The 22,522-nt window shown below is 43.9% G+C and overlaps 1 protein-coding gene across 4 annotated transcripts in view; it reads left to right on the top strand.

Moving 5' to 3' along the window:
• Positions 1–22,522, top strand: part of USP7 (ubiquitin specific peptidase 7) — a 69,368-nt gene that overhangs the window by 33,062 nt on the left and 13,784 nt on the right. For all 4 annotated transcript variants that reach the window (XM_024349753.3, XM_016929384.3, XM_016929385.3 and 1 more), the window contains 10 exons: positions 5,626–5,824; positions 7,783–7,921; positions 8,633–8,721; positions 9,942–10,050; positions 11,938–12,068; positions 12,539–12,593; positions 13,570–13,650; positions 13,751–13,841; positions 18,286–18,368; positions 20,671–20,780. In XM_024349753.3, coding sequence (XP_024205521.1) covers positions 5,626–5,824; positions 7,783–7,921; positions 8,633–8,721; positions 9,942–10,050; positions 11,938–12,068; positions 12,539–12,593; positions 13,570–13,650; positions 13,751–13,841; positions 18,286–18,368; positions 20,671–20,780 — 1,087 coding nt within the window. The remainder of the gene's footprint in view (positions 1–5,625; positions 5,825–7,782; positions 7,922–8,632; positions 8,722–9,941; positions 10,051–11,937; positions 12,069–12,538; positions 12,594–13,569; positions 13,651–13,750; positions 13,842–18,285; positions 18,369–20,670; positions 20,781–22,522) is intronic.

Genomic DNA, 22,522 nt, shown 5'->3' with positions numbered 1-22,522 from the left:
ACTGTTTTTTTCTTTTTTTTTTTTAGGGGGGAGGTCTTGGGAGGAGACATAGATATAGGGCGGAGCTTCTCAGCTTCTCATGGCAACTTGGATAATTCTTGGTTGCGGGAGGCTGTCCTGTGCAATCCAGGATGCCCATGGCCGCTGCCCTCCACTTGCAGTCATGACATGTCTCTAGACATTGCCAGGTGTCTCCTGGGGAGAATGACTTATGAGGGGTTAATATGGGTAAAAGTCCCCTTCCTTTTGAGGTACATTTCACTAAATTAGTAGACAGTGGTGCCACGCCATAGGACCCGAAAGTGGAAATGCCCTTCTTGTGACCTCCTTGATGGAAAAAGCGTATAATCCGAGAAGGTTGAGTAATCTTCCGTAGCACCTTTCCTTGGTTTGGAACTGTGGTTGCCGTTGAAAGACCCAGCGTGTAATATCTTTCTGATGGCAAAGTGCGTGGGAGGGAGGTGGTCCTGACTGTAGGAGAAGAACTTGTAGCTGAGGGCAGCGTTTTCCACCTGCAGTACAAATTGCGCAACCCTCTTCTTCAGGGGATAAGTGTGTTGTGAAAAATGCACAGGATTCTAGGAAGCTGGATATGTGCTGGGCTAAACAAGCTTTATTTACTGTCATATCAGAAGCAGCATAAATTGCTTCTCCAAAATAAGTTTTTGTTAATGATTCCCTAAGACTCTGGACTTCAGAGCTTCCCTTTTTTTGAGTGTCCTGTGTCCTTGAGTGTTGAGTGTCCATTTCAGACTAGGGCACACAATCTGGGAAGCACCTCATTAGAAGTTTGGTCTGTAGCCAAACTATCAGCGACTTGACTGATTTGCACAGAAGACTTCTTAGTAAGGGACATTTCTTGTGTAAGATGCTAAATAGCTAATGAGACAAAGAGATGGGAGACATGTATAGTTGAGGGAGAGAACTTATTTAAAAATCCTGTTAACATAGAATTTCGGGCAAGTATCAGAATTATCTTTTACTGTATCTACTCATTCTACTTGTAGTTCCTTATTCACTATTTTTCATGAGATGACCAAGGACGTACCGCCATGTGTGGCTAATTGTTTGTAGTGATGGGATGTCACTATGTTGCCCAGGCTGGTCTCGAACTTCTGGGCTCAAGCAGTTCTTCTGCCTTGGCCTCCCAATGTGTTGGGATTATAGGCATGACCCATTGCACTTGGCCCAAGGAAGTTTTATTTCATTTTATTTTGAGATAGGTTCTTGTTGTGTCGCCCAGGCTAGAGTACAGTGGCAAGATCTCAGCTCACTGCAACCTCCACCTCCTGGGTTTTTGCGATTCTCCTGCCCCAGCCCCCCGAGTAGCTGGGATTACAGGCAAATGCCACCACGCCTGGCTAATTTTTGTATTTTTAGTAGAGACGAGGTTTCACCATGTTGGCCAGGCTGGTCTTGAACTCCTGACCTCAGGTGATCCACCTGCCTTGGCTTCCCAAAGTACTGGGACTACAAGTGTGAGCCACCAAGGAAGTTTTAGAGCAAATACGGCCTCTGAAGATCTAGATGGATCTAGATTTAGAATGTTGTTCTCCATGAAACTAATTTGTGGGGATTGACTAGGACTTGCAAGAACTTGTATTAGAATGAAGAGCAGAAGTTTGCTAAAATCACTGCAACAGCACCATTTGGAGAAATTTCATAGCAACCTTTCTGATTCAGAAATCTGAAGTATTGTGTTTTTCTTTAACTTTCTTTTTTTTTTCTTTTTCTTTTTTTCTTTTTGGCCAGGTTGGAGTGCAGTGGCGCAATCTCGGTTCACCGCACCCTCTGCCTCCCGGGTTCAAGCGATTCTCCTGCCTCAGCCTCCCAGGCAGCTGGGACTGCAGGCGCTTGCCACCGCGCCTGGCTAATTTTTTGTATTTTTAGTAGAAACGGGGTTTCACTATGTTGGCCAGGCTGCTGGTCTTGCACTCCTGACCTCATGATCTGCCTCGCCCACCTCGGCCTCCCAGAGTGCTGGGATTACAGGCGTGAGCCACTGCGCCTGGCCTACCTTTCTTTTTGCAACTGAAGCCCAGGCTGGTCTATTGGCCTTTGCCCTGGGAGGATAAAATTGGCGTAACAAAGTGCACAGTGGGAACTTCGTGCTGTAGGTAATTGTCCCTGCCCCTGGTACAAGAGTCTCCAGGGGCCAGATTGGAAGGTAGTGAGTTATCAAGGAATCTGGTTAAGGATTTGTGGTGACACCAGTTTGTAGAAGTTTGTTGCTCTGTCATTTACAGTAAAAAGAAGCATGCAGTAATGAAATGGTGGTCTGCTAATGTTAGTGGCATCCAGGCAGATTGGAGTCTTTGTGCATGAAGCGCTAATTTTGCAGCGAATGTGGGTGTCCTTGCTAATCCCTAGCATACTTGGAAGTTGCAAAAAATAGTACATAGGATCCAGTGTACTGTTAACTATTTTCTTGGGCAAAGATCTCCATCACTGAGTCTCATGTAATTCCTCGTAGGAGGACAATCTGGCTGGCCGTATTTGTGAAAGCTGATTTCCAAGTCCACTTCTCCTTTTTATTGGCCCTCATATCTTGACTTTTTTTGGAGACCAGAGTTTTTTGGTCTTGTTGCCCAGGCTGGAGTGCAATGGCATGATCTCAGCTCAGTGCAACCTCCATCTCCCAGGTTCAAGCGATTCTCCTGCCTTGACCTCCCAAGTAGCTGGGATTACAGGCGTGCACCACCACACCCAGCTAATTTTTTTATTTTTAGTAGAGACAGGGTTTCACCATGTTGGGCAGGCTGGTCTCAAACTCCTGACCTCAGGTGATCCGCCCACCTCTGCCTCCCAAAGTGCTGGGATTACAGGCACGAACCACCGCGCCCGGCTGACCTTTTGTTTTTTAGTAAAATTTTCTTTTTTTTTTTTGAGACGGAGTCTCGCTCTGTCGCCCAGGCTAGAGTGCAGTGGCGCGATCTCAGCTCACTGCAAGCTCCGCCTTCCGGGTTCACGCCATTCTCCTGCCTCAGCCTCCCTAGTAGCTGGGACTACAGGCGCCAGCCTCTGCACCCGGCTAATTTTTTGTAGTTTTGGTAGAGATGGAGTTTCACCGTGTTAGCCAGGATGGTCTCGATCTCCTGACCTCGTGATCCGCCCGCCTCTGCCTCCCAAAGTGCTGGGATTACGGGAGTGAGCCACCGCACCTGGCCTAGTAAAAGTTTTCAATTATTCTGTTAGTATGAAGAGTTTTCAGGAAGTGAGGTGAAATTTTAATACACCCGAAGTGTCATCTAAACTTTGTGCTTGCAGATTTGATAAGTCTGTTCTAAGAAATGTGCCTTGAGTGTGAGGCTGAAATCGAGTGTGCAGTGCACTAATTGTGAACTAACCACTGTGTGTCAGGGCAGTGCCACACTCGAGGGCACAGAGACAGATGCGCGGTGGCCTCTGCGGGGCTGGGCAGCAGGTGGACCAAGTGCAAACTTCAATTCTGAGTCTCACCATTGTTTGGGTCTTTTTAATGTTTAAGGAATACCTTGGAAAATTTAATGTATAGGGTGAAAGTTCCAAAAGCACTTACAATATGTATTGATTTTGTATACATAAAATCAAACCCTATAAAGAGCTGAATTATATAAAATAGATGGGTTGGAAAAGAGGCATAACCTTGTTTCTTTCAGCTTTTTAGGTCCTGCAGTGATTTTCCATTTGGTTGCTTCTGTGCAGTTCTGTATACATGGGCTTCATAAAGCGGGCAAGCTAGTAGTCTCATTTTGTTGAGGCCTGCATTTTGTGTGTGTTATGGTAATTTCCAGGAGTGGAATTTTAAAAACCAGAGTCAGGGTCACTGTGCATAGTGTCTTGACAAATCTTGGATATTAAAATCCTCTATTGTCACTTTGTAAAACAGCCTCAGCGAACCTCCATTTCCTCACCTAAAATGTGGGAATTGACATCTGTCTCTTGTCTACCTTGCAGAACTTAACTCCTGATCAGCTGTGAATTGCATGATCCTAAAAGCACATGGCAAAACTTATTCCACCACGCCATTCTAGACGTTATTATCTTAAACAAGTTTCTTGCCTTTTAGTAGACTTCTATCCTCAAAAGGATTAGGGGAATACCACTTGAAGAGGCTCAAATAAATAATTGTTTTGGACAAGATGCGCCTCTTTCAGCTGCTCTTCCTTCCAAAGTTCCTGTGCTGTAAGCAACTCAGCAGGGTTATGTGGAATAAAATAATTTGGGATGAAGAGTGTCTCAAAGAAGGTAGAAGTGCTTACCATCACACATGCTTTTGATATTTCAATACTACCCTCCCAGGAGGACTGATGGACATGTTTTCTTAAGACCAAACTCAGTCACAAACTTCAAGCAAATTCTGTTCCCTGAGAAGTGGCTGATGCTGAGAACTCAGTTGTTAGTGAACTTTGGAGTCTGAAGGGTTGTTGGATGACATGGTGACTGCCTTCGGGGCCTGAAGATGAAGGATGGGAGGATGTTCTTAGGCACTCTTTACCCAAGCCTACAAGTCTCGTTTTGTGCCTTAGGAGCCTGGTGGTCAGGGATGTCAAAATAGCACCTGATTCTAAGCCGGGAACAGCCTTCCAGGCACTGCCTGTAGAGCTTGGCCCTTGGTGTGGCCCTGGGACTCCTGCCAGTCATTGAGCTGTGTGCAGACTAAGATAGGTACAGAAAGTGAAAGGAAGCGTTTAGAAGCTTGTGTAGCATGTTGACTTTGCTGTGGCAATTTCATGATGCTTTATAAAAGTATTGGTCAATAACAGATTGGTGTGGGTGCGGGAGGACTGTGCCTTCGCAGGAGTCGTTTGGGAAGCAGTAAGATGCTGCAGGGTTTGTCAAAGGTGATTGACCGATGGCCACATGCAAATGAATAGTCACTGTCATCAGTGAAAGATTGAATTTTAAATGGAGACCTTCAGTTGGACCTCTGCTAAGAGGCACTGTGTTGTCAGAAACTTAAATATCTTAAATCAGCCTTTGGTCTTGTTATCATTTAACAATTTATACTACTCATGTGGGAAAAAATACCAGTTCTTAAAAAAAAAAACAATTATTCCCCCTAGGGTGTCCAGGCTAGTATTTTTGCAAAAATCGTGAACCAATGAGGTTACCATTTATTATTAGGCTACTGTTGTAGCCATTGTCTTGCCTCTGAGCAGTGCTGAGCTTCCAGGGGAATGGCTGTTGCCCTGGCTCTCAAGTCCTGCCTGTGTGTTCCGTGCTCTGTAAAGTCAGCCCAAGTCCCATGTCGTGGTCTTTACCCCCAGAAGTCCTGTCCTTGAACAGATATGAGCCATGTCGTTCCTTCTCTCCAAGGTCTCTCCACTCACTTGGTGCCTGGGGTCCTTGGGAATTGAGCTTTAGTAAAGTAGACATTGTTCTCATGTGGAACTCAGTCCGACAGGGATGGCAAGTGTATGGTTAGCACTCTGAGTTTTGGACTTCATAAAGAAGAATTAATCCATTCAGAAACTGTATGTTATCTCAGTCTTAGGGTTTTAATAAATTGGAAGCAATTTTTTCAAACTGTTAGATTTTAGCAGTTAAATCAGGATGTATAGAACAGTTTACTCCATGTCGATTAATGCTAGTGCTTTTGGTCAATGCACAGGCTCTGTGACTGATGATGTGTTTTTTTTGCAGACACCAGTTGGCGCTCCGAGGCAACCTTTCAGTTCACTGTGGAGCGCTTCAGCAGACTGAGTGAGTCGGTCCTTAGCCCTCCGTGTTTTGTGCGAAATCTGCCATGGAAGATTATGGTGATGCCACGCTTTTATCCAGACAGACCACACCAAAAAAGCGTAGGATTCTTTCTCCAGTGCAATGCTGAATCTGATTCCACGTAAGACAGTTTAAATGATGCAACTACAAACCCCCACATCGTTGTATTTCATTACTGGAAGCCAAATTTGATTAGCCTAGTGCAATTTTATCTTAAGTTATTTGCTGCCTCTACATAGCCTTTTGATTTTAAATTAGATTAAATACGTGTTTCTCTTTAAAACCCACTGGTATATGTATAATATCCAAGCTAGAAAAGTATATTTTTATCTTGTAAGTAAAAAAAACTAAAAATAGTTTGTTAGAATCTACCAGCCCATGGAATCAGGGCCGGCCTGGATTAGCTGACCATTGAGCCACCAGGCTTAATTCTTACTCTGTCAGTAACTGTCTGAGCAGAAAATGGCAGCTGTCAGAGCCAGACATCCTTTCCATTGTGTGATAGCTAATTTGTACGGGTTGTTCAGAAAGTACAAGTAAAACATACTTTGTGAAGGATTTATACAACATGGCCCTCTGACTTGAGGAACACTTAAACATTCATGTATATTATGAAATGTCCAAAAACTGAGAAATCTTGATGGTCCTTCTATTTAGATGAATTAGAAAATTAATTCACCCTTTATCAAAAACCCAGTTGATTCTGGGAGTACGGACCACTTTGTCAACCTGTCTGCAGTTGGAACCAGGGGAAGCTGCTGACTTGGACTGCACCTGTCCTAGTCTCCCTGCCACGCCACAGAGTGGCCCTTTGGAACCCTCAGTAACATGTTCCCCAGAGTGAACTGACTCTGGCTGTTCTGTCAGATCCCCCAGGGAATAAAATTTACAGACTCTCACTCTGTCCCCAGGCTGGAGTGCAGTGGCCTGATCTTGGCTCACCACAACCTCCACCTCCCAGGTTCAAGCGATTCTCCTGCCTCGGCGTCTCAAGTAGCTGGGACTATAGGCGTGTGCCACCACACCCAGCTAATTTTGTATTTTTCATAGAGACGGGGTTTCACCATGTTGGCCAGGCTGGTCTCGAACTCCTGACCTCAGGTGATCTGCCTGTCTCGGCCTGCCAAAGTGCTGGGATTACAGGCGGGAGCCAGCACACCTGGCCGTACTTTCATTTTCTTTAGTGTTTAAGGTAATTTTATGATGCAGCCAGGGCCTGTGGATGGTTAAAGTTGTCCTCTTCTGTTCACATTATGATGTGATCTGATGAGTATTTGGGCTAGGTTTGTTTTAGTCTAATGGACAACTTTAGCCTGAAGAGCACTTTGGAAAAGTAGTGAATGGTCCATACCCAGTGTCAGCGTCCCGAGCAAGCAGAAAGTGCTGTGGGAACAGCACTGTCCTACCCTTGTCCTGAAGAGTCAAACCATTTCAGGGCTCAGTTGCAGCATTGATTGATAAGGCCCCACTTTAATCGCAAACCTTAACTTTCTTTGGCTTAAGTGCTGTATGTATGGTTTTTGAACCTGGATCTAGAGGCCCTTTTGTGGTCCACCCCACACTTGACTGCAGGTACAGTAGTTCTCTTGTGGTTGTAATTTTGTGCCTCATCAGTGAATTCGTCGATGCCGGGGCAGGACAGCAAGCTCTAAGGCCACAGAGCTCCCCGGTGCTGGTTTTTCCCCAGCATATGCTGGAGGGCATCCTAGGAGAGCTCGAGAGGCATGGCACTGAAGGGCTGCAGGGGCAGGAGCGACGCTGAGAGGTGACCCCTATATCAGCAGTAGAAGCAGAGGTCAAAATTGTATAGATACAATTAAAGAAAATTTGTTTCAACTTCTGAGGAATTAAAAAATGAAACCATGAGTGAAATTACTACAGAATACACTGGGGGAGCCCCAAACACCCATTTCTCTATTAAAGGTAAAAATGCCTCCATCCTACCTTTAACCCCAACCCGAAAGGAGAGAGCAATGAAAACATAAATGGGAATTTTGGTGTGCTATGTTTACTGTCTTTAAAAATGTATAACATCTGGTAAATAATGTCAACTAAGGCTCAGATTATTCTTTTAAACAGGTCATGGTCTTGCCATGCACAAGCAGTGCTGAAGATAATAAATTACAGAGATGATGAAAAGTCGTTCAGTCGTCGTATTAGTCATTTGTTCTTCCATAAAGAAAATGATTGGGGATTTTCCAATTTTATGGCCTGGAGTGTAAGTAACAGTGTATTTAGTCTGAACAATTGGTGCATTACTGCTTGTTGTTCCCTTAACTTTTTGATTTTTCAAGTCCTTTATTCATTTTAGAGTCAGATTTTTACTTTCTAAATTGGACAAGTGTCTTTGAAAACATGTTTTCTCCAGTTTCGTATCTTACGTTTTTAGCAGCTTTCTGGATTCACGTCTCACTTTTTAGTCAGACATTAAAAGGGAGTTCCCAGTGGGCTAAATTTCCTTTAAAAGACATAATGCTGTTTGAGGTCCTTTCATGATTCAGGCATAGTATTGAGTGGTTCCATGTGACTCCAGTAACTTCATTCAGTTCACTTTGGCTGCTTTTTGCAGAGGTGGTAACCAGTGGAACAATCTTAGGAATGTTACTTCTTATTACGCTAAGTCACTTATCATTGCATTCTCCAGCCCCTCCCCTGCTTAGAGGGGCACAGATTTCTCCTGTCCATGCTGTGGCACTGAGCCCCTGGGTACCTCTGGGATGCCTCTGAGGTGCCAAGCATTTGCTGTATTTGTTGTGAGACCACTGTTAAAAGAAAATTGAAACAGTCTAAAGTTAGCAACGAAGTTGGGATGTATTTTAAAAAAAAGTATTTTCATCTCTATTAAGTACAGGGCACTAATGTAATTTGTCTCTTGGGAATAAAGTGTGTGTTCTTATTCAAGCTGGATATTCTTATTTATGTTTTATAGGAAGTGACCGATCCTGAGAAAGGATTTATAGATGATGACAAAGTTACCTTTGAAGTCTTTGTACAGGCGGATGCTCCCCATGGAGTTGCGTAAGTTTTTCTTTAATCGGGTGCTGTTAAAAATGTCTTTTGTGCTGCAGTGAAAGAAGCTTTAGCGTGCATGTAATAGAGATGCACATATTTAATCAGTAAGCCTCCTCTCTGCGCTTGCCCTGTGGCACACAGAGTCACACCTGCTTGACACTCGTTTAACAGATTGATTGAGCAGTTTCTATATGTTAGACCCTGGGAACATAGTTGTATAATTATGGCCAACTAGACAGCTGTGGTTTTCTGTTCCTAAAGAATGAACACTCAGCTTTCATAGAGGAGCTAAGACCAGTACATAAATACCCAGGGCAGAGATGCTCTGTTGTTACTTTGTTGAGGGCAGGGAGGAAGTCCTCTCCGAGTGTGAGGAAGTGGGGATTGGGGGAAGAGGTGAGCATCACCGACAACTAACATGGTGAGCGAGGAGTAAAGAGGGGTGACAAGGCCGTTAGGTGTACTTGAGTGTTTCCAAGGCTGGGAGCTAACCCCTGGAGTGGCAAGGTGCTGGTGAATGTTACTGCGCAGTAGGTGTCTCCCCCAGCACTGGTCCCGCTTGGTGACGGTCGTGTGTTCAGGTCGTGGCATTGTGTACAGAGGGAGATGGGCGTGGAGGTGGGAGGATTGCTTTGCTTTCTGGCACTGTTCTCTGTGGCTTCCTTTTACTACTTGGGGTGGGGGTGGGAAGGTACGAGACATAGTTACTTCTGAGAATCTTATCTTGCTCCCAAACAACCACCAAAATCACAAAATGAAAAAAGCTCCGGGAGTTTAGAAGTCTGAGGTGAAACTTGGCGAATACACACTCCTGTTTCTTCTTGTGTGTGTGTCTACAGAAAAGATGAGTTTCAGCTTTTTCCATGTTGTGCTGACCTTGCGTGTGATAAGTGTAATTATGTAACCAAACTCTACTGTGAGGCATGTTGGGTATGAGCATGCAGGTCTCCGTTAAGTGTCCGTTGGTGCTGGGCTTGATCAGTGACAGGAGTGCCACTGTCAGCAGGCAGGTGCTTCGAGGGCTGTGCGAATGTGGGGGTTGCATTTGCATCAGTTCACACACTGGGGCAAGCAGAAGGGAATCGATGACCATCGAAGGATGCTGTGTGATAAGTGTTCCTGGCCTCGGTTTCCTTAAGGCTGACCTTGAGTCAGATTGCTTCACACACACTGCAGGAGCAATGGGGTATCTGCAAGATCCCCTCAACCTTGAACTGATCTTTCAGGTGGGATTCAAAGAAGCACACAGGCTACGTCGGCTTAAAGAATCAGGGAGCGACTTGTTACATGAACAGCCTGCTACAGACGTTATTTTTCACGAATCAGCTACGAAAGGTAAATGGATAGTGTTCCTCTCCTGCAGCCTTCCGCCCACCCTTTCCTCTCAGGTATATCAGAGCAAAGTCCTCTCAACAGACATGCCGTCTCCCTCCCCTGGCCCTGTCTCCTTAGATGGCTGCTAGTTCATGCTGCGTTTTCATTCCCCAGTGCTGGGACACCTACTTTGTAACCTGCCTCAGTGATTCAGAGTTACCGCCGCCAACCTTTTTCTTTATTGAGATGGAGTCTTGCTCTGTCGCCCAGGCTGGAGTGCAATGGTGTGACCTTGGCTCACTGCAGCCTCTGTCTCCTGGGTTCAAGTGATTCTCTGGCCTCAGCCTCCTGAGTAGCTGGGATTAGAGGCACCCACCACCACGGCCAGCTAATTTTTATATTTTAGTAGAGGCGGGGTTTCACCATGTTGTCCAGGCTGGTCTCGAACTCCTGACCCCAAGCTATCCACCTGCCTCAGCTTCCGAAGGGGCTCAGATTATAGGCGTGAGCCACCATGCCCAGCCATGACCTAATTTTACGGACTTAAAATTGTGTTAGAAATCACCTTGTGAAGGTATTTAGAAAAACAATCATATAATCCATTAACAGCAACATTTGCAAAGTTTTATATAAAAACTGAGTTGAAAAGTCAATGCAACTTACTTTTATTGAAAATTTTAACAAAAAGAATAGACATACATTAAATCTAATATAGATGAGTCAGTTCTATTTTGAGAGTTACTTGTGATTATTATGAAGCAGTACAGGAGATCGGCACTCCTGGTTGTGGGGTGGGCAGGGAGCTGGCTGGCTTGTCAGCCTTCAAAGCATGTTTGCACAGCCACCCAGACAAGTTGTCGTGATATATCCCAGGGACAGCTCAGTATGGGTAATTCTAGTCACATTTAAGTTTTTAATCAAATCTTTGGTTCACAAGTAATGGTAAGTTAAGAAATGGTGCTCCATGGCTGGGTGCAGTGGCTCATGCCTGTAATTCCAGCACTTTGGGAGGCCGAGGCGGGCGGATCATGAGGTCAGCAGATCGAGACCATCCTGGCTAACATGGTGAAACCCCATCTCTAGTAAAAATACAAAAAAATTATCTGGGCATGGCGGCGTGCACCTGTAGTCCCAGCTACTGGGGAGGCCGAGGCAGGAGAATGGCGTGGACCCGGGAGGCGGAGATTGCAGTGAGCCAAGATCACCCCACTGCATTCCAGCCTGGGTGACAGAGCAAGACTCCGTCTCAAAACAAAACAAAACAAAACAAAAAAAGAAATGGTGCTCCAATAAGTAGGAAATAAAAGTAGTTCTCTGGGGGGTGATTTTGTTTTTTGTTTACTTCTTTCTGTATTATCTTTTTATCAAGAACATATGGGTGAGGCTGGGCGCGGTGGCTCTCGCCTATAATCCCAGCACTTTGGGAGGCCAAGGTGGGCAGATCCCCTGAGGTCAGGAGTTTCAGTCCAGTCTGGCCAAAATGGCGAAACCCCGTCTTTCCTGAAAATTCAGAAATTAGCCTGGCATGGTGGTGCGTGCCTGTAATTCCAGCTACTCGGGAGGCTGAGGCAGGAGAATTGCTTGAACCCAGGCGGCGGAGGTTGTAGTGAGCTGAGATCGCGCCACTGCACTTCAGCCTGGGCAACAGAGTGAGACTTCGTGTCACGTGGGTGGTGATTTTCAAAATTAATTTTTGCATTCTTATGTTTTCCAGTATCCCTAAAGACGTTCATGATTTTGTAAACTTTCTCACCAATTTGGGGATCGTTAAAAGCCCTAACAACAACCTTAACCATTGTGTTATTAGAAATGATTTTTTTAAACATGAAGATTAAATTCTTACTGTTCTTTAAATTCCCCTGCATCTTCTCAGAGTAAAAATTCTTGTTTCTTAATTAATTCTTTCAGGCTGTGTACATGATGCCAACCGAGGGGGATGATTCGTCTAAAAGCGTCCCTTTAGCATTACAAAGAGTGTTCTATGAATTACAGCACAGTGATAAACCTGTAGGAACAAAAAAGTTAACAAAGTCATTTGGGTATGTATTAGACATCTGCCTTTGCCATTCTGCTTCCTCTTTTTTTTTTTTTTTTTAGGACAAGTGAGTAGAGAATAGAAAAGTTAGTAGAGCATACTGTAGGCACTTAATTTAGGGAGGCTTGAGCATTTAATCGTGTCAGTGCTTTTATCATTGTATTTTGTTTTATCTCTTTGGAAATAGACACTTTGTTGTAGAATTTTGCTTGAGAAAGAATTCACCGCTTAAGGTTTTTACTTTTCAGCACAAGAACCTGTACTGCTTTCAGATTTATTACATTTTCTTGGAAACACCACTTCCCTAGCAGTAAATCTATCTTTGAATTATGACTCCCAAAAATAATCTTCACAGAAAAGGAATTTGAGAATAATAGCTGATTATCCAGTTTAGGTTTTCAATCTAAGGTACTTTTAATTTGCTCATTTGAAAGTTGAGCGTTTAAATGGAGTTGTTTGTTTTATCTTTGAAAGGTGGGAAACTTTAGATAGCTTCATGCAACATGATGTTCAGGAGCTTTGTCGAGTGGTAAGTTTCAAGCAATACTTGTATATTTCTTACAATGAATATTTTGAAGCATGGTCAGAAGTTATTACCAAGTAAAACCTCAGACCCAATTCAGAAAATGCCCATCTTTGTTTAGGATCAGACTTAGGCTACAAAAAGGCAGCACCTGTCTAGTTTTAAAGGCTGGTAAGAATTACTTGAATAGGGATTTGAAGGTGAAGTGAGGAAGCTTGAATTTTAATACTAGCAGGCAGTAGGCTTTTAATTTGTTAAATTGGTATATATACATGAGTTATTAATCCAGAAACCAAAGACTGGCTTTGTTGGCTGTCCCGTTGGTCCTTAGTCACTGTAGAGTGGTGACTTCTGTTCTTACTCCAGTGTCCAGACCCCTCCTGTGCAGCGAGGTTCTCATTGAGCAAACCTCAGCATGCGGTGATTACTCTCCCCGCGCCATCACTAATCACTAGCAAATCCTCATTCTTCGAGTTGTGATAAAAGACACAGAAGCACACACACACAACATGAAATGGCTGTTCAAGGTGATTGGCTGGGCAAGGTGTGTTTTCTTTTTTGCAGCACTAGCTGGATTGAATCCAGTTCATTAAATATCCATGGACAAACCAGTCAATCCTGTTGACAGGCTCAACCTCATTAATCTCTTGGTGTGGACCATTACGAGTTAAGTTTAGTGAACAATTTTACATGCTTTTCCACAGAGGTAAAAAATATAAAAATGCTTCTAAAGGCACTACAGATTACTAATTTATTCCAAAGGCTGTATAAAAGGTTAACCTCAACTGTTGCATGTAGAGATGTTTGTAAAAATCCAACCAAGAAAAAAGATTTTGTATGTTTTTGATAATTGCATGCCAGAGGTCATATTTTTATAGTCTACAACTTCTTTGAACATTGATATTTCTAGTCAATTATAAAATTACTGTATATATTACTAAGTACAAAAAAGTTTTTTTAAAGCCAAAACATTCTTTTTCAGTTGCTCGATAATGTGGAAAATAAGATGAAAGGCACCTGTGTAGAGGGCACCATACCCAAATTATTCCGCGGCAAAATGGTGGTATGTGGCTACCAGTTCTAAAAGATGATTTTTAAAGGTTTTAGAATGTGAATTTTTTGACTATTACTAGTTAAACCACTTTTACTTTCCTTATTTGCAGTCCTATATCCAGTGTAAAGAAGTAGACTATCGGTCTGATAGAAGAGAAGATTATTATGATATCCAGCTAAGTATCAAAGGAAAGAAAAATAGTAAGTGTTGTGTGTATCTAATGGCATGATCTTTTGATGATTTCTATTGTGTTTTAATGTTTCATTTACACAAGTGATTTTTTTTAAATAGTCTAAACAGAGAGAATGGCTCAGATCTTCAGCAAACAGCTCACTGGGTGAACACAGGCTTGTCACCTCCACCCAGCTCTAGTGTTGGCCAGCACTCCCACAGCCCTTCCCAGCCACCACCTCCCTCTCCTCACAGGAAACCACCACGTGGACTTCTAACACCCTGGGTTAACTTTGCATGTTTTAGGTGTCTGTTTAAATAGAACCTTGTAGTAGGATGTATTTGTTTGTTTATTTTGCTGTTGTTTTTTGAGATAGGGTCTTCATGTGCTCTACAGGCTGGGGTGCAACCATAGCTCACTGCAGCCTCGAACTCCAGGACTCAGGCGATCCTCCTGCTTCAGCTTCCCCAGTGGCTGGGAACACAGGCGTGTGCCACCACACCCAGCTAATTTTTTTTTTTTTTTTTTGGTTAAGAGATGGGGTCTTACTTTGTTGCTCAGGCTGGTCTTGAACTCCTGGGTTTAAGCAACCTTCCTGCCTTGGGCTCCCAAAGCACTGGAATTAGACATGAGCTGCCATGTCCAGCCTGTGTCTGATTCCTTTTGCTCAGCACATTCATGAGCTACATCCACGCTGGGAGTAGTCATAGTTTGATCATTTTTGTTGCTTTATAATATTCCATTTTGAGAATATACCACAAAAATTTTGAAATCTTTCTTCTTTTGATTGATATTTGGGTTGGTCTCCATTTGAGGTGGTTAGGCATAAGGCAGATCGACCATTCTTAATGCCTGTTTGCATTTGGAGGAAGAGGGAGGATTACTGGCCTGTAGGGTGTGCATATGTTCAGCTTGATGGATAAAGTTAGCAAGATTCCCAAAGTGGTTTATCAATTTCACAGTCATCAGCAAGGTGTCAGAGTTGCAGTTGCTCCACACCCACACTGGAGCTGTCAGTTGCCAGACTTTGAAAGATTTTGGTGGGAGTATAGTGCTATCTGCATTTTAGTTTGTATTTCCTCGAAGATCAGTGAGGTTGTTCTTACCTTTTCAAATGCTTATTGGCAATTTGGATGTCTTCCTTTATAAAATATTTGTTTAAATACTTTAACAATTTTAGTATTGGCTTCTTCTTTTCTTTTTCCTTAACTGAGTTATAGTCATTCTTTTAAAGAAATATTTAAAATAAGGGGGAGGATGGGTGTGGTCGCTCATGCCTGTAATTTCAGCACTTTGGGAGGCTGAGTCGGGAGGATTGCTTGAACCCAGGAGTTTGAGGCCAGCCTGGACAACATAGTGAGACTCCATCTCTACAAAAAATACAAAAATTAGCTGGGCGTGGTGGCATGCACCTGTAGTCCCAGCTACTTGAGGCTGAGGTGGGAGGATAGCTTGAGCCCTGGAGTTCAAGTCTGCAGCGAGCCATGATTGTGCCACTGCACTCCAGCCTGGGCAACAGAGCAAGTACCTCTCTCAAGAAAGTAAAATAAAATAAAAAGAGTGAGGAGGGGAAGTGCTTTATGTTGACCCGCATATTTACAGCTTGCAATGCTCCTCCGTTTTTAATTTGGATATGGATTCTCGTTAGGAATCATTTAGTGCAGGTCGGCTGAGATGAGTTTTTTCACCTTGCATGCCTAGAAAGATTTTATTTCATCTGCAGTTGTGAAAAACATTTTAACTCGGTGTGGACTTCTAGGTTGGCAGGTTCCTTCCTTCGGTCTGTTAGACGTTCCACCGTCTTCTTGCTCGCCTCATTTCTGAGAAGTGGGCTGTAGTGTCCTTACTCTTTCTGTTCATCTGTTTCTGTGCCCCAAGCCCGCATATGCTTCGCTTCGCTTCACTTCTCTTCTCTCCTGTCTTCCCTCTTCTCTCCTCTCTTTGAGAGGGAGTCTCGCTCTTGCCCAGGCTGGAGTGCAGTGGTGCGATCTCGGCTCACTGCAACCTCCACCTCCTGGGCTCAAGTGATTCTCCTGCCTCAGGCTCACAAGTAGCTGGGATTAGAGGCATGCACCACCATGCCCAGCTAATTTTTGTATTTTCAGTAGAGATGGGGTTTCACCATGTTGGCCAGGCTGGTCTCGAGTTCCTGACCTCAAGTGATCTGCCCACCTTGGCCTCCCAAGATTTTGGGATTACAGGTGTGAGCCACCGTGCCCGGCCCCCCATGTGCTTTTAAGGTTTTTTCCTTCTCACTGGTTTTCAGTTGTTTGATTCTGGCTGCCTGAGGTTACCCCCAGCCTCCAGATGTCCTAGTCTCCTTTCTCTGGGTTTTGTGCTGCGGTTTCTGTTGCTCTGTCTTGATCTTCACTAATTGCCTGCAGTGTCTAGTTCTCTGTGAATCCCATCCATGGTGTTTCATTTTCAAACTTTAAAAAAATTTTTTTATTTTTAGAAGTTTGACTTGGATTTTTTAAAAATGAAAATCTTTATCTCTTCTTTTTTTTTCTATGTATTTATCAATTAATTATAATTATTTGGAGACCAGGTCTTGCTGTGTTAGGCCAGGCTAGTCTCGGAGGTCCTGTGCTCAAGCAGTCTGCCCGCCTTGGCCTCCCGAAGTGCTGGGACCGTGCCCAGCCCTGTGTCTCTTCTTAGTATGCTTTTGCTTTCTTCTCCTTTGGACTTAAGTATAGTTGATAATGCTCTTGTCTACTAATTCTGTCATCTCTGAGATTTCTGCATCTGTTTCTACTGAAGGATTGTTGTCTTCATCATGGGTGGTGGTTTCAGCGTCTTTGCATGCTTGGTAATGTTTATTTTCTTTTTTCTTTCTTTCTTTTTTTTTTTTGACATGGAGTCTCACTCTGTCGCCCCGGCTGGAGTGCAGTCGTGCAGCCTCAGCTCACTACAACCTTTGTCTCCTGGGTTCAAGCAATTCTCCTTTCAGCCTCCTGAGTAGCTGGGATTACAGGTGCCCACCACCACACCCAGCTAATTTTTGCATTTTTAGTAGAGATGGGGTTTCACCATGTTGGCCAGGGTGGTCTCGAACTCCTGACCTCAGGCGATCCACGTGCCTCGGCCTCCCAAAGTGCTGGGATTACAGGCGTGAGCCACTGAGCCACTGCACTGGTTCACATGCTTGGTAACTTTTTTATTGAACAGCAGGCATGGTGGTTTTTATCTTGCTGGGTGTTAGATATTCCTAACCTTTGCTCTTATGCACAGATAAGTGACTTGTAAGTCATTTGCTTCCTTTGAGGCTTGTTTTTAAGCCTTGCTAGGTGGGAGAACAGGTTTTACTTGAGGGATAACCTGTCTCCACATCCTTTCAGTTGTTAGCTGAGTCTCCCAGGTGTTCAGCGGTTTTTCCACGGTGGCTGGTGGGAACACAGACTTCCCAGCCTGTCATGAGCTCTGAAGGTTGTTCCCCCCATCCTCATCCTCTTGCTGGTTCTTTTCCTTGCCCCAGGTAATTTCCTCGAGTTCACTGATCAGTTCTCACTGACAGCTTCGGAAGAAACTGCACATCCCCAGATCTCGCTTTCTGGGCAGCATTCTGCTTTAGGCTGCTCTGCCCAGCGGGTTACCGCTCCCTTGAGCTCCTCTCATTCTCACTTCTTGGCTCTGTCTGGGTTTGCCTTCTCCGGGCTGCAGCCTGTAAACTTTCAGCAGAGCTGGGCCCATCACGGGGCTCTCATTTGTCCCTTCAGGGATCCCTGTCCTGTACCGCATGTGTCTGGAGCGTGACAGCGCTGTTTTCAGTGTTGTGCAGTTGCGTTTTTCCTTCATGACCGGAGCAGGACGAGCTCTCCATACACTCTGGATATACAATTCTGTGTTGGATTGAGAGCTTGTCCCTCAGCATGTGGCTCGTCCTTTCACTCTTAATGTTACCATTCTTAATTTTAGGGAAATAGTGTGTCCTTGTTTGCTTTTTATGTCCTAAAAAATTGTTACCTTTTACTATTTTGCCTTTTCCATTTATCTGCAATCCACCTGGAACAGGTGGGGGTGGGGAGATGTCAGGACCAACTTCCACCCCACCCCGTGTTGACCTCTGAGGAAATCAAGGTTTTCCTTGTCGTTCTGCCACATCAGCCAGCCATTCACATTTGTGCATCTCTGCTTTTGAGACCAAGGGGTTGTCCACACTGCCCAATTCCAAGCTGTCTTCATAATCATAGCTTTACAGTATGTGCTTTGTTCGAATAACAGTAAAACCTTAACTGTTACCTCCATATTGTCATTTTAATGTCCTTAAGAAAGATACCAATGACCTTTGGCCAATGAGCAAAGGTGCTAACAGCACATTTACCTACAGTCTTGGCTACAGGGGGAGAGTTACTGTTAGTGTTGTTTACCTTCTCTGCTAATCCTAAATATGCTGATTTAAATAACTTATACCTGGGTTGGCTATATTATAAATGAAGCTTTAGCACTTGACTTTTCTCTCTCTCTCTTTAAAGTATTTGAATCATTTGTGGATTATGTGGCAGTAGAACAGCTCGATGGGGACAATAAATACGACGCTGGGGAACATGGCTTACAGGTAAATTGAGTGTTTTATGCTCGTGTCCTGTTGTAGCTTTCTTCTTTATTTTCAATTCTTTTAATTGCTAAATAAAAAATTGCTTGTGCCTTTTCCTGTGTTTCTGGTATTTAGAGTATACAAGGATTCTGTTTCTTGGATAATCGAATGGGGAGGGAGAGGGGGATGTTGGGAGATGGGAGTGCAGCTGGGTTATCCTGTAGAAGCACATCCAGCAGTCCGGAGGGTCTTGTGGGGTTTTAGGCATCTTGTCCTTTCCCCGTTCCTCACCTTACTGGTGTCACTGCTCCAGTTTTCCCTCAGTTTCTCCTGGTCACAAGTGGGATTTCTTAGTAAGTTGGACTGTGTTTAGGTTGTGTTGCTTTATTTTTAAATGTATTTTTAATGAATTTAGTTTTCTGAGGATCACAACTTTAGAATGAGTAGTGTGTTCTCTAGGGTTGTGTCCCCCAGGTTTCTGGGCATCTGACAGAGCAGTGAGCATGGTGGGCAACCAGGTGGCCAGCCCCTGCTTGGATGAAGGGAAATGGGCTGTTCCTGGCTGCTGGTCTGGCTGGTCTGTTGGATCTGCAGTGTCCTCATGGATCCAGTGATCCAGGGTCTGTTTTGTAATCTTATAACCTTGACTCATTGACTCAACTAATTTATAATTAAAAATGTCAGTCTGGCCTGTGCTTACAAAGCCTGCCAATGTATAGTTCATGGTGCCTGTGTACCCATTTTGTAGTCAGCTGTCAGCTCCAAATGTACTCTTCTGCTAGGTCAGTCCAGTTGAACTGAGGGACTGAGGTATAGATCAGAAAGTTGCTTTTTTTTTTTGAGACGGAGACTCGCTCTGTTCCCCGGGCTAGAGTGCAGTGGCGCGATCTCGACTCACTGCAACCTCTGCCTCCCAGGTTCAAGTGATTCTTCTACCTCAGCCTCCCAAGTAGCTGGGACTACAGGCGCCCGCCACTATGCCCAACTAATTTTTGTATTTTTAGTAGAGATGGGGTTTCACCATATTGGCCAGGCTGGTCTCGAACCCCTGACCTTGTGATCCGCCTGCCTCGGCCTCCCAAAGTGCTGGGATTACAGGCGTGAGCCACTCGCTCATCCAGAAAGTTGCTTTTTAATGAGAACTTTGGCAGCTTGGTGTGATGAAGAAATATTCTGGTCTGTTCACGAGAATTATTGTTCTCTATTCTGGATGTTTTAGGGTCTGGTTGAGCAATATGTATTTGAGTCAAAGGCTCAGTGGACAGTAGTGGAGACAGAATCCTTTTATCTTTCAGACTGTATTAAAAACAGGCCCTTCCCCACTGTGGAGTGGGGTTCTGAGGTCTGTTTTTGTCTTTCCTGAGATAGCTCTGTCTTCTTAAATGAGCTCGTGTACACCAAAGAACCTTGGCATATGGGTGTGCCTTGTCATGGTCCCCAGTTCCTCCAGGTCTCTCGCTGGCTGCTGGGCAGGTGGATTTCCAGCCAGAAGGAAGGTCTGCATTGGAAATAGAGCTGTGAGTCAGACATGCAGTGAGGGCCCCTGACCGCCTGGCCGTGGTCGAGATAGGCAAAGCCTGATTTTACTGAGGAACAAAGAGCTGGCCAAGATGGAGCAGTGATAGAGCAGGGCAAGAGCTTAGAGTCCGGTGTCCCCATAGAAGGCTTGTTGAGAAGCTGGGGTGTCCTGTCCCACAGAGTCCGGCAGTCATCTGGGGAAGGGCCTTGCTGACACTGAATCAGAACATTTTCTTAGAAGTGGGATTGAACCATAAGCCCTAAGGGCGTGCCCTGTGATATATGGGTTCTTATGCAAACATCAAAGAGCCCAAGGAAAGGAAGCTTATAATCCTGCCGACCCATCACTGTGTTCATTGCTGCTTGTTCTGTTTGGGCATTTCATAAGCATACCTAATCTTGGGTAATTGTAACCAGAGTTTTCTGATTTTCCATTTAATGATTTTTCTGTGGGTCTCCATAATTTGCACAGTGTTTAATGACTGTATAACACAGCAGCAAATGACTGTCTAAATTTTCTTAACCATTTCTTCCCTGATTGCTGGGCATCGAGTTAGAATATAATCCAAGGTAAGAGAATCTCTCACAGTTAGTGCTGGTGCAGCATTATTTTAATAAACAAAGAGACCCATAAACAGACCTAAAGAAAACATTTCAAAGATGCCCTAAATGGACACCTAAACTTCCCTGCCTTTGTCTCCAGAGTCCCCAGACATGTTCCAGTCTTGCTGAACCGCTGTTGCTTTCATTGCTTCCAGGAGTAAGTAGAGGCTAACTACATTTGCATTTGTTTTTCAATGTTTAGGAAGCAGAGAAAGGTGTGAAATTCCTAACATTGCCACCAGTGTTACATCTACAACTGATGAGATTTATGTATGACCCTCAGACGGACCAAAATATCAAGATCAATGATAGGTAATCTATAGTGGGATATAAAGTTAAGATTTCATCATCATGCTGGTCTAGGGGGTTAGTCTCAGTGCTTTCCTCAGTCTTTATATTTTCAGTCCCACGTCTGATTTATTTAGATTTTCCTTCTACCTCTGTGTCCCAAGAGCCGCAGTGTTAAAGGAATGATTTTATGTCAAGTTTCAGAGGTCAACCTCTGCCGAGTCCATTTCCCCTCTCAGGATGCTTTGCCCAGTCCCAGCCCTGCTCTCAGCTATGGCTGATTTAAGTCCACAAGGATGGGGCTGTTTCTGCTTCACAGCTCTTGCATTCACAGGATTTCTAATAAATTTAATTTTGACCGATTATAAATGTTATTTCAGAGGGGACTTTTAGTGTATTCGTTTAAATAGGATTTTCCAATATTTTGTTGTCTCTCAGTTGGCGTCAACTTTTAGAATGTGCTAGAGTTTTCAAGAATGCTAAAGTAGTTGTTTGTATGCCAGTTACAAGTAGTTATTTTATTTTTATTTACTTTGTTTTATTATGTTTTTGAGACACAGTCTTGCTGTGTCGCCCAGGCTGGAGTGCAGTGGCATGATCATGGCTCACTGCAGCCTTGAACTGCCGGGCTCAAGCTATTCTCCTGCCTCAGCCTTCCAAGTACCTGGCTAATTTTTGTATTTTTAGTAGAGACAGGGTTTCACTATGCTGGCCAGGCTGGTCTCAAGTGATCTGCCGGCCTCAGCCTCCCAAAGTGCTGGGATTACTGGCGTGAACCACCACACCCGGCCACAAGTAGTTTTCTAGGTTGTTAAAATACTAGATGCAGGAGTGACAATGTGCACTACCTTATCTGATTTAGAATACAGTATTTTTATCCTGATTAGTTTGAGCACCAGCTTTGTATGGAATATAGGTTGGTCATTCAGCCTTCAGGTTTAAGGGAGAGTGTAATCAAATCACTTTACTTGCCACCAGCTGAGCCTTTGGTCACCCATTCACAGTCTTTACCGTGGTCAGAAACTGTCTCAGCCAGAAATCACAAACTGGCAGCCTTCAGACCAATTCCAACCTGTTGGTATGTTTCTTTGGATCCTCACTTTGTTTTTATTTTTGTTGGAGCCAGTGGCAAACATTTTTTAAATTGTGAGATTTCACATAAATGTTCAGATTTGGGCATCGTTTAGGAATCAGAAGGTTTGGCAACTTGAGGCCACCATTCCTGAAGGCCGCAGGGGCTGTGAGCAGAGTGGTGGCTGCTTCGCAGGCCGGGTGCATGCTGTGCTTGAGACCAGCCCCCACCCGTCTAACTTGCCTTCCTGCCTCTGTTAATTTTGCAACACTGATGGTGAAATTTGGTGAAGTAAATCAAAATTTGTAGAGCCAGTTAAAACTAAGTCAATTTCAGGATGTCTGTAGAATATTAAAACTAAGTCAATATTCAGAGTGGGAAATATTTTTACATGTCTTTCTGAATTTGATTTTTCATGTTTCTCAGTTTGCAGATATCCTTAGTAGTCTTAACCTCTCGACCTTCAGAATCATTTCTTGATATATTTGGAATTCCCCCACCCTAAATTATTCATAGTGTATATTTATGTTGACTAGGAATAGTTATTTCTATTAAGTACGGATTACGTTATGTACTTCATAGGCCTTCCCAAGGCAATTCATGCTTATCCTATTAAAGATGAGCCAGTACATTAAATGGCCTTACTTACTGTAAAGTGTGATATTTTTTGTGTAAATTAATACTGAATTTCTTT

This window comes from Pan troglodytes, chromosome 18, assembly GCF_028858775.2.
Source record: "Pan troglodytes isolate AG18354 chromosome 18, NHGRI_mPanTro3-v2.0_pri, whole genome shotgun sequence".
Lineage (NCBI taxonomy): Eukaryota > Metazoa > Chordata > Mammalia > Primates > Hominidae > Pan > Pan troglodytes.
The sequence above is the reverse complement of the archived record's forward strand: the minus strand, read 5'-3'. Positions and strand labels throughout refer to the sequence as shown.